The sequence below is a fragment of the Hemiscyllium ocellatum genome, chromosome 26 (genome assembly GCF_020745735.1).
Source record: "Hemiscyllium ocellatum isolate sHemOce1 chromosome 26, sHemOce1.pat.X.cur, whole genome shotgun sequence".
Classification (NCBI taxonomy): domain Eukaryota; kingdom Metazoa; phylum Chordata; class Chondrichthyes; order Orectolobiformes; family Hemiscylliidae; genus Hemiscyllium; species Hemiscyllium ocellatum.
In genome coordinates this window covers 45,143,091-45,155,607 of record NC_083426.1, presented here as the reverse complement: position 1 = coordinate 45,155,607, position 12,517 = coordinate 45,143,091, and the positions used below count along the sequence as shown (strand labels likewise).

The 12,517-nt window shown below is 39.1% G+C and overlaps 1 protein-coding gene across 2 annotated transcripts in view; it reads left to right on the top strand.

Moving 5' to 3' along the window:
• Nucleotides 1–12,517, top strand: part of trim33 (tripartite motif containing 33) — a 150,659-nt gene that overhangs the window by 46,124 nt on the left and 92,018 nt on the right. For both annotated transcript variants that reach the window (XM_060845572.1, XM_060845571.1), the window contains exon 2: nucleotides 4,913–5,031. In XM_060845572.1, coding sequence (XP_060701555.1) covers nucleotides 4,913–5,031 — 119 coding nt within the window. The remainder of the gene's footprint in view (nucleotides 1–4,912; nucleotides 5,032–12,517) is intronic.

The following is a 12,517-nucleotide window of genomic DNA, read 5'->3' as shown; positions in this document are numbered from 1 at the left end:
TAAACAAGTTGTTACAATCCCTTCTTACTGTATTTAATATCTCGATCTGAATTTAAAATTAATTGTTGACACAATGTTTGTTATAAAACCCACTAACTACCATGTTTTTCCCCATATATTTGGTCCTCCTGTATCTGCAGCCTGTAGTGAGAAATATTACATAATTTGCACATCCTCCATTACATCAGTGATTTCAAGTTTTCCTAACTCTACATTAGCTGAGAGCTCCTTTTGACTAGTTTGAAACCGTTCTCTACCCTAGCAGCTGCTTTTGTACTTTATTTCCCTGCAACCTGCCTCTCTCCCTGATACCGTCCCATTTCCTCCTACCTTGCAACCTCCATTCTGTCTTCCGCACCCCTTTGTTACCTTCCTGTCTCCTGGCTCATCTCGTAGTACAATTATAATCCCCCTCTGTTCTTATCAGTTCCTTCTTCTACCCAGCTTGTTTGTCCCTTTGCTTCCCCTCTAAATTGTCCCTTGTGCTCCTGGATCTCACCCTGGACTTTGGCTTTCGCTGCTCCCGCTTGCCCTAGTGACAACTTCTACTGCTGACACCGACTTAACTAGCTGCTTACTGTTTTTGCGATCACAGATGGTTTCTCTCTAGTGTTTATTTGCTGGTGGGCACACTGGTAAACCTATGAGTAGTCAGTGCCAAGAGAAACAACCTGAAATTAGAGGAGCAGATCTTCCAACTTTCTTTCCATTCTGTTTAAAGAGTTGACTTCACTCCCATTTATTCCTCAATTTAATTGTCTAAGGCAATTTGGAGACTTTCAGGGTTTGATTTGTCTGTTGTCTCCATGTATTTTAAATGTTGCCTTCCTGGTTGTTCTCCCAAAATGTATTATGAAGATGTGGGTATACTGTACCTTTAAGAAAATTAAAAGCTGGCAGAACTACCTGACAGCACCAGTTGTTCTGAACAAGATGCAATGTAATCTCTTGGTCCAGCAGCTAGTGTAGCTGGTTGCCTGGAGACATTTTTAAAAAAAAAATTTGAATTGGGCCAATCAGTTTAAATTATACCCGAAAAATAGCAAGCTCCGATCAAGTTTGAATTTAGTATATTGACAATATTAAAAGCCAGTAACACAATCCGATGCTTTGGGGCTATAAGACTGAACGTTTGGGGGAGAACTACCAAGCCACCGGCATGTACAGACTGCCTGAAACACAGCTCTCTTAAAGGGGCCTTATCTGTCAATGCCCTGTGAAATAGAAATCCCTAAAAAGAAAATCTACGGAGGGAGATACCAAGAGAGGATTCGACAGCTGCCTGGTTTTGAAATTTGAATTTTTGGTAAATCTTCCTAGAATTATAGAAGGGAAAGTAAAAGATCGGTTAGAGTAAGGAGTTATAAACAGTTGTTAATTGTTTTCATGTTTTAAGAAATAAAGTTAAGTTTTACTTTAAATAGTTCTTAGCCCCTCGAATTTTCACATTACTGCGTAGGATAAATCTTTTGTGTTGCTGGTTTAGTTTAAGCAGGAGGTTTACCTGTGTTGTGACAGTACTGCATGCTTGCCTCTGCTAAATTTCATCGAGCATTTCTCTTTGCACATTCGACCTCCTTAAGTAGTCTCAACTTCGTATTTGTTTCCATCTTTTGTCGTTTGTATACTTTAAAAATTGTCATTCTATTATCCAAGTTTAGGTGATATGTAAGATCTTTGTGCTGCTGCTAAGCAATACTGCTATATATACTAAGTCTAAAAAAAGCCATTCAACATTTCTTGACTACCCAAGAGCACTTGTTTCTGTGCTCCCACTTCATCTTGAATCACAAGAACTGTTTGTGGCACTTTAACAAATTGAGATAAGACAATGCTAAGCACTGCATTTGCAATTTTTGTCCTTCTAACCTTATTTGTGCTGTGTAATGCCAAGATCTAGTACTGCTTGTAATTGTGGTGAGAGCAATTTGAGGTGAGGAAGTATGACTAACCAAAAAGCTTATTACTAACAGTATTGGATGTGACATTTTTTACTTGCAACACAATGGTGCTAATATGCTAAATAAGCTGGTGATAACTGTCTGTTGCAGTATTCTGTCATATAATTTCACTCTTCCTGTGTCACATCCTGCTTTTTCTTGTTGGGGATAACTGTGATTTTGTTATTGACACATTCACAAAAAAACCTCAACTTCAGTCATGTGAGGCGTTTGCTCTGTTTGTCTGCACTTGAAAAATTCAGTGTTATTGTTTCTTCAGATGGTTTTGCATTTGACATAATTGGATAATCTGGGAGTATGGTGCATGAATGCCAATTCAGTCGATTATGAAGTAGATGGAATGATTCTCCTTAAAAAAAACTTATGCTGGTATCTTGCAAAGGTTTTGAAGAAGCATTATTGCAATTATGGTCAAGGAATGGAGTATACTTTAAGTCCTTATAGAAATTTTCTATCCTGTTCCCATTCAAAACTCTGCAAAATAATGTTGAGTTTAGGAATGAGTTTAATAAAAGATGGAAAATTGGAGCAAAAAAAACCTATGAAACTGTTATCTAAATTGATTTCGAATGGGGCTGTCCATGAGTATGGCAGCATAAGATATGTATTGAAGAAATTTTAAGCTTTTCAGGTATGAAGTGAAGATCTAATAATCAAATTAACTTGGCCAGTTCTACTATACAATAGATTGGCTGGTTATTTTTGTGCCAGAACTCAATTTCTCGTCCTTTAATTTGTTGGAGAATTAGAACTCGGCTGTCATTACATGTTGCAGTTCTGCCTGACCCTCGGTGTTGTGAAAGATGGTCTAACTACATTGACATGGAGCACTCCAAAGATTGGACCACAGAATGCCACCTGTCCCTCATGAAGAGCTTTATGCAGAAAAGAGACCTTCTACTTGTAGTCAGTTAGCAAGTAGTCGTGCATATATTATCTTTGAGACCTTGCAGACAAAGGTGATGGTAGATCCTGTCGGGTGGTTCCTTGATCAGGCTATTTCAGATGTTTGGCAGAATGCTTCATTACCAGAATTTGCAAATGAACACCAAGACATAACTTGATTGAGATAAGTAGTTTCAATCAAATCCTTCCGACACACAATGTCTTACTCTACACATTTCCCAATATTCACCACTACCTTTGCAAAGGGGGTTGAAGAGAGATGCAGTGATTCTGTTTTGAATTTTATCCCAAGCAGCTCTCTGCTCTCCTGGCTGTTCCCAAATGGACAGAACCCTACAAACATTAACTGTACCTAGGGAACCATTATTTTGGTGAAAGATGCTTTTGGTCTGCACAAAACTTGCCGTTATTTCATTGCAAACAATTAACCTTGACCAAGTGTTGCATGTTGGCTCATTCCAAAGTCCAAGTGCTGAAGTGCAATGGGAAAAGGTCATCTTCAAAGGCATTAGATTGCTTGGGTTGTGTCTTGGGTAGAATTTAAGATCAAGAATATTAAAATTATATTGAGGTAGCTCAGAGGAACAATATAGAAAAAAGATATTTCTAATGCAGTTGCTAATTTTCAATTTTGAAATACGTTGACTAGTGAGTGGAACATGCTGTATGAAGTTGAATTTTAACATTGTTTTAAATAAACCTTATGAAGAATATAGTTAATACTGGCATGCAAAACAATACATGCATTTACAATTAATCATGCAGTGATAACATTAAAGATCCTTGTGGGCGGCACGGTGGCACGGTGGTTAGCACTGCTGCCTCACAGCGCCTGTAGACCCGGGTTCAATCCCCGACTCAGGCGACTGTGTGGAGTTTGCACATTCTCCCCGTGTCTGCGTGGGTTTCCTCCGGGTGCTCCGGTTTCCTCCCACAGTCCAAAGATGTGCGGGTCAGGTGAATTGGCCAAGCTAAAATTGCCCGTAGTGTTAGGTAAGGGGTAAATGTAGGGGTATGGGTGGGTTGCGCTTCGGCGGGTCGGTGTGGACTTGTTGGGCCGAAGGGCCTGTTTCCACACTGTAAGTCTAATCTAATCCTTTAAAAGAACCTAAACTAGTTTTCTGTATATTTTGCACGTGTTTTGTTTTCAGTCAGAGCTTGGTTCTACTAGTCTTAGCTGCAGTATTTAGTGTCAGGGAAGTTGCAAGAAGCAAGTTGCTATGTAGTAACAAGGATGTGTTTGATGTTTTCTTCCCAGCCCTTGAATTAAACGTCAAAGTAAGGTTGTGCATTTAAAGAGGACAAATTTATAAAGTCTGGTATGCTGAATGCAATTAGAAGTTGAGATACCTTCAAATCATTCTCCGGCATCAGTAAGCCCAAATAGTAGCCTGAAACAGCTGTCACTGCTGAAACAGACTTTTTTCTGCCACTGATTTATGATCTGCCAAAGATATCCTCAAAGTCCCCCTTGCACTCAGCTATATTTGCAAATGCATTTTTTTGAGAGACTGAAATCATGTGGAAATCTACTGAGTTGTGTGTTTGGGTACCACTTGTTTGCAAGATTAAAGGCCATGGCTGCGCAGACTTTTGCATAATTGTATATCTTGCTGGACTGGATCCATTGTTAATGTGGGGAAGTTAATCAGTACTTTGTTAATCATTTAAGATGTTTTGCCATCAAAGTTTGACCAGTGCTGACTTTAATGTTCTTGAATCACCTCATGTCAACTTCTAAGATCTAAGGGCTGGGGAGGAATTATGGCTTATTGGAGCATTGTGATGATCTGACAAGGCAGTTCATGCGAGTTTTTTTTAATGTCCTGTTGACTTTATCCACCTTCTTCATAAATACTTCAACTTTGAAAAGTTTAATTAAAAACTCCAATATTGCAAATGGAAAACCAATGTATCAATAAACTATTTTAAGGCTGCCATTTTTGCTCCAGTGAAATCTATTGTCTAAGTTTATAATTTAATACATCTGTGAAGAATGATGTTTTTTGAGATTAAACTTTTTTTTTATTTTGCCTCTGCCCCAGTTGGTGTGATTCGGTGCCCGGTATGTCGCCAGGAATGCAGACAGATAGACTTGGTCGATAACTACTTTGTGAAGGATTCATCAGAAGGAACAAACAATTCTGACGAGAAGTCATGTCAGGTAAGGCTGATTTTTCTTTTCAGATGAAGTTGAAATCACATGCAACACCAAATAGTGGTGTTAATGATGACTGAATCTATGCATTTTCTGTTCAGCTGCCAAATCAAAAATATATTTCTTTTAAAAAGATAGGTTCACCTGTAATTGATTTTTAAAAGGAGGACAAGAAGTTTGTTGGGTTAAGTTATGGATGTGTAAAAGATTTGTAGTTGTGAATACAGCGCATTGCAAAGTTGCTACTCTTTTGTTTCTTGAGGACAGAACAGTCAAAGTGGCCAGAACGTTATTCCAAGCAGTTGCTGATGATCTTGACTGATGTTACCATACCCTGTAGAATTAACTTGTTATTTTTGCTTTTCTGTTATGTCACAGCAAATATGGAATCTGTGGCTCAGTTGGTAATGCTCTATTCATAAACTTAGAAAATATGAGGCAGATGGCTGTCCCAAAATTCTCGTTCAGCCTTAGGTAGGTGTTCAAATTGGAGTGAAGCTGGTTATTATATAAAACAAGATCTGTCCAAGGTGCACCGGGATCAGCAACTTGTAGAAAAATCTATGGTTAGACTACTGGGAGCCATTCAAAAGGAATTGGTGAAAATGTAGAACTAATATGTTCCTTTGAAGATGAACAGTGAGACCAAAAGTTCCAAACAAACCTTAATATTGAGATATGCATGGAATTGGATAAAAAAAACACACATGGTAGCTGCCATGAGCTCAGACAACTGGAAATGGTAAAGTCGTGGTTTTCAAATGGGGTGTTGCATCTCGCTGGCATGCTGTGAGTGCTGTAAAATGTTGTACAAAGGTAAGAAAAAATCATTGTTTCATCTTAACCAACATGAAACAAAATTAAACTAAACCATGTGAAAATTAATTATCAAATAAAACACAAGGTGTCAGTCTTTTGATTCTAAAATGAGCAAACATTTTAACTGCTGAGGGCCAAAGGGCAAAAATGGAAACTTGTGATGGTTTAAACTAGTGACCAAGCAACAGCATTTACATGATTTCTTGTCAAAGTGACGTGAGCTAACATTAGCATATGTAGCAAAATTGTCTGTGTCCACATTTCTCTGCAAAATCTGTTCTGATAAGTTTGTTGTCAAAAAGATGATTTCTCCATTAATTCAGTGAAGCATCTGTACCTAAAGAAAAGAAAGAACAAACTGTTCAAGGACAGTATGCTAAGGACTGTGTGGTCTTTGGATTTAATAGAGATGCCATTTGCCTGTTTACTAAATGTCATCCACAGAGAGAAGTTGGCAAACACTGTGATGGTATCAAGTAAGTTAAAAGGTCATTTGCCATCAAAAATATCCATCTCTTGACCAAATACATGAAGCGCCAACAAAACATGAAGCAGACCTAAAGTTTAATGGCATGAAACATGGTGTCAGATAAAGATTAAGACGTCAGTTACCTGGTGGCTGAGCATGTAACAAAACCAAAAATCTCAATCTGTTGGCAAAACTTTAATCATGCCAACATGTGAAAGAAGTTGCAGTTGTGCTGTTAGAAGCTGATAGTGCGAAAGAGATAAAATCTCACTCTTCAGTAATACAATTGAATAACGAATGGAAGATGCATCCACTGATATCAAGGAGACGCTGCAAGATAAGTTAGCTTCTAGTGGGAAGTTTGCTTTGCAGATTAATGAATCCGCTGATTTAAGTGAACACTTACAGTTTCTGGCTTGCGTTAAATATGTTGCTGAGAACTCCGTACAGGGGAATTTGTTTTGTAAGTAGTACTGAGTCATGTCACTGGTGAAGAAATACTTTTGGGTTACAGATACCTAGTTGAGGGAAAAAGTCTTACCTGGATCATTTGCACTGCCTCCATAATGTGGGCAATTCAAAGAATTTCTCAGTAAGGCAAAAGAGCAAAATCCTGATATTTACATCAACCATTGCATCTTCCACTGTGAACCTCTTGTTGCCAAAGAAATGCCACTAGAGATAGCTGCAATGTTGGAGCAACCCCCAAAAGTCATGAATTACATGAACTCTCAACCATTGAAATCCAATTTGTTGACTAATTTTGTGTGCGGAGAAGGGGGCTGTGCATCAAAGTTTACTGTTGCACACGGAGGCGCGATAAGCTATGCAGGTTGACGTAATCTCTTGTGTTCATGTGGTCTGTGAGAACTGGCATGGTTTTCAACAATGCATGGACTTCCTTTTATAGTCTACTAACTATTTGTTGGTGAAGCTGGCATATCTTGCCAGACATTTTCAGTCATGTGAATGAACTAAATCTAAAGTGCAGGGGAAGAACCAATCTTGGCCATCAAAGATAAACTTCAAGGATTCAAGTCAAATCTGGGCCTTAGCCACAGATTGGTGGCAGGACGTTCATTTGAGATATTTCCAGTAGCATTGTTAGTGGCAAACACAGCTGTTGAGGTGCACAGATTCATTCATACATCTTAAAACTGCATGAGAACTTTCATTTCTACCTCACTTTGATAAATTGTGGAAGACTAAGACTAGATATGTTTGGTTCACTGATTTATCACAAAAGCTAATGTGAAAAGAAAGAGGACTACAGAGTTCTGTATCACATAATGACGCTGAAGTTTGGAGAGCTGTCATTGTACATCCATGTTCACACTACAGGAGCATGCCATTTGATCAATTGTACCCATGCCAATCAGCAAAGATCTGGTCACACTGAGCTCAAGTACATATCAACTCAAGGGCCTGGATTCTCTGGCAACATACGTGAATATCTGTGTACAGATTGCATGTTACATGAGTTTTTGATTGAGCAGTTAGTTTCAGATTCTATCTGAGTGAAAACATTTCTCCTGAACACTCTCCTCTTAACCTCTTACCTTAAATCTATATCCCCTGGTTGTTGATCTTTATACTAATGGAACAATTGCCTTCCTGTTCATAGTATGCTAATCTTTTACATCTCTATCAACTATCCTCCCAATCTGCTCTGAGGAAAGCACCCCCAGCCAATTTGATCTTTCCTCATAGTTCAGACTCTGCAGCCCAGGCAGCATTCTGTAAATTCCCTTTGCACACTCTATAGTTCAATCAAATTCTTCCTACAATGTGATAACAAGAACTGCATGCGTGTGTATAGTCTGACTGCAATATATGAATATCTGATGATCTCTGAACATGTCATTGCTGTACTCCTGCCATTTCTTGCAGCATTCCATTGAGGATTTCAGCATTAGTGTGTTTCAAAAAGAAAGGAAGAAGGACACACTTATCAGTGGAACAAAATTTGTGGGTGGCCTTCTCATCAATTCCTCTCTGGATCAAAAGGCTCAGTGCCATCATCACCTTCCTTACAAAGCTTTCATCATCTAACATTAGCTTCTGTCCCAGTGGAAGCCTGGTGCTAAAATCATGCTTTCCTTGGTTACTTTGTTTATCTATGCAAACCTCCCTCACCTCTAGGAGATGAAAAAAATCAGATTCCTTAACTGGGACATTACGGTTATGAAGCATGTTCTTCAGTTAACTGCTGATTCCTTCTAGGAGCATTGTGGATTATATCCATAAGTTAACATGAACTTTTATTGTTTTTCTTAAAATACTAAGCTGTATGTTAACACTGAACAAAGAATGGCAGATGCAGAAAACCAAACAAAACAAATTGCTAGAAAAACTCAGCCGATGTGTTAGCAGCTGTGGAGAGGAAGTAGAGTTAACGATTCAGGCCCAGTGACCCTTCACCTGAAATGTTAACTCTGCTTTCTCTTCAAAGGTACTGCCAGACTGGCTGAGTTTTCCAGCCGTTTGTTTTTATTTGTACAGGGTGACTGCTGTATCTGTGGAATCATTTTCTGCAATTTCATTTATCTGCGGTTTACCATGGCCAAAAACACATTACAGGGAACATTCCAGAACCAGCGACTGGGAATTGCTGAGAAGCTAAGTTTTCCTTTTAAATGAATGGGTTTGCTCGTATCCGCAGTTTCAGGCTTCCGCAGTAGGTCTTGGAACATATCCCCTGCGGGTATGGGGGGATCTACTATAATATGTCAGTACTGTTTGCCTATGTTGACAGTTCAACTGTACATCAAGAAAGCTGTTCTATCTTTGCCAGAATGGGAAGTTTGTTCAAGTGCATTATTGTACTTAAATCCCATCAGAGAGGTTTACAAATTTTATTTACTGGAAATCTCTTTTAAATTAGAAGTTCCAAAACCAAGATTAGAACGACACACCAAGAAACGTTTTTCTATCATCACATAGTAAGTATCCAAGTAAATCTAGTAGCCTTGAAAGGCAGAAGTGCAGCTGCCTTAGGACTCATGGTCATCTTTGTAGCCACAAAAGCAGGTTCAGTCATAGCCTTTTAAATTTGTTCACTTATACTATCCAGCTTCACATTCCAATATCGCCCTTGATTCTTGGAGTGACCTGAGGGGTGTTAGTAGAAGGTCCTATGAAGAGTTCTACTATGACATGCACAGTCTCATTTCTCTATTATAACCAGTTTGTTCCTCCCAAAGTGCAGCTATGCAGAGTGTGTCAAGATATTTTATAAGTAAGCATGTTGAATCTTACTGTAGTTTTAATCTTCCCTCTTCAGCTTCTCCCCAAAAACATTTCCCACAATTGAGAGGACAGCACCATCATGACTTTTTGCTTGAAACTCAGCATTTTTTTTGTCTTGAATCATCAGTCTTGGAATTTTGAGTTTGAGTATTGTGACACCTCAATGGAGTTACCTTCAAAAATTCATGCCCCTAAAGTTGAGACAGAATTTTTAAAATTTTAAGTATTGCAATTCCCAGATTTACCTGTTGTTTATGGCTTCACCTGATGAAGAGGCAGTTCTCCGAAAGCTAGGGATTTCAAATGAACCTGTTGGACTATAACCTGGTGTCATGTGACTTCTGAATTTACCTGTCATTTCTACCCAGGTTGACAAAGCATGGACTGGGTTTCGGTACTTAACAAGAGTTGCTTTTTATTAGATGTGAATAGACTCTAGCTGCAAGGAAACAACAATGAACTGTTGGCATAGAATTCTACCAGTTAAACATAATCCCTTGAGAAACTAACCTTATCCCACCCCAAATGTGTGTGCATGTATGTGTGCACAGCCATGAACACAAAAGAGTGTCATGGGAAGTGGGAAAACTGGGAACACAGCAGTGCATCCTGAGATGATTTTTACGCTGATCAGATTGCTGCTTCTCTGGCTGCATCAGTGGTTTGTGGGAGGCATAGCATGGCTGGCTCACTCTCTTAAAACATCTAACTTATTATTTGAAAGTCATAGCACTGTAGCTGACGGAAAGATAAACTGGTTATCTTTAACACTTAAATTGGGTTTTGCTGGAGATGTATATCCTGAGCTATTGAAAATCTGAAGGCTTTTCCCTATTTTTGCAGCCCTAAGATGTTCAGCTACTTGAGAATCAATCTCTCAAACCTTGAGTCACTCAACTGTTGGTAGGCAGAACGCTTTTATGGCAGTAGGTTCACAGACTAATCAGTCACTCGTAACTGTTTGAATTGCTCTCTCTATATATATATATATATATATATATATATATATATATGCCCTTGATTGTCGCTTGTCGGCACCTTCTGTTTGAACCATCAGTGGTATTAAAAAGTGCTTATTATGAGTGTCAGGTTGTAGTAATCCTTGTCCTTAAATCAGGTACTCGTCCTATTTCTGTCCACAATTAGAAATGCAGAAAAAAATGAACATACATATTCTTTACATGCTTCCAGCATTTTAAAAATATTTCCAAAATGTTTTTTTTTGAAAGAAATGATTTTTTTTTGGTTTGTACAAGACTTGCATTCACTCATTTTTCTTTATTCCTTATACAAACTTATCACTTCTTAAATCTTAACTTATTCCAGCAGTGTACATTCTGGACAAGATAGATTCAGTTATATTATCTTTTCTAACAATGTGATAATCTGCAGTACATGGCTACAGCAAACTGCTCCATATGAAAAGTTTCTTCAAGTTTTAATCCACTGGTCTTCAGTGAAGTTTATGGTCAGCATGAATTATGTCTCCTTGTTATTGTGGTGGACTGAGAAGTCAAAGTGTTGAAGAGAGCCGACACCACTCCCAAAGTTTCCTCTTCTATAGTAGAGTACTAGTTCTGGTATTTAATTTTTTGCAAGGATGTTGCCAGGGCTGGAGGATCTGAGCTACAGGGAGAGGCTGAACAGGCTGGGGCTGTTTTCCCTGGAGCGTTGGAGACTGAGAGGTGACCCTGTAAAGATTTACAAAATTATGAGGGGAACGGATAGGATAAATTGACAAGTCTTTTCCCTGGAGTCGGGGAGTCCAGAACTAGAGGGCATAGGATTTAGGGTGAGAGGGGAAAGATATAAAAGAGACCTAAGGGGCAACTTTTTCATGCAGAGGGTGATACGTGTATGGAATGAGCTGCTAGAGGATGTAGTGGAGGCTGGCACAATTGCAACATTTAAGAAGCATTTGGATGGGTATATGAATAGGAAGGGTTTGGAGGGATATGGGCAGGTGGGACTAGATTTGGGTTGGGATATCTGGTCGGCATGGACGGGTTGGACCAAAGGGCCTGTTTCCTTGCTGTACATCTCTACGACTCTAGAGAAAATGGTTTCTCTTTCCCCACTACTCATCCTGTAACAAGTGTGCACTTACTCCAATTCACTAGCATCAGTTGCCATTTTGAAAGGATTAGAAAAAATTGAGGTGGTCAACACTGGTTCATTTATTAGTACAGGTGCACAATGCTTTATCCGAGATGCTTGGGACCAGCTGGTTTTCGGAATTCAGGATTCTTCGAATTTCACAGTAAGTGACATTTTGGTAAGATTTTAAAAAAATTTACCAAACAGCAGACTCACTGAGTAAAATAGGCTCTGAAACAGAATTGAGGCCTGCCAGTGCTGGGCCACAACGCCACACGTTGCATCTGAGTGACACGCATTGCATGGGTGTGGAGTTGGGTTAACTGTTTGCACGCCAAGCAGCCTTGTTGATGAGAAAAAACGTTTCACAAGAAAAACTTCAGATTTTGGAGCTTTTCGGATTTTGGAAAAACTGTTGTCTTCCTGTACTGGCATCAGCTTGTCAAAACTAGTTCATTAATTAGGATTACCTTCTGCCTGTCCAGTAGATGTAATCTTTCATTCCAAACATGAGCTCTTACTATTCAAGGTACTGAGTTTTTAAAAATTCCTCTCAGAATAATCTCGCTTGGCTTCATGTATGGCTTCAGTTCTGATGTTCATATCCACCTCTCAAAATTCCCTTAAGGAAATAACCTTGCAGGTAGGTTTGCTCCTGCTTTTGGGAGAGTTTAAACTAGTCTGGGAGGGCAGAGATGGGGCAATATTGATGAAATGTGGAGATGCATCATGCTACAGCAATCAAAGCAAGTCAGTGAGTTCAGCTACTTTGGGTGTCAGGAGAATAAGGCAAGGCTAGATGGTTTTAATGCTAGAAGTGTAATAGTTAAGACCCAGTTCAGGGTGTGGATTGACACG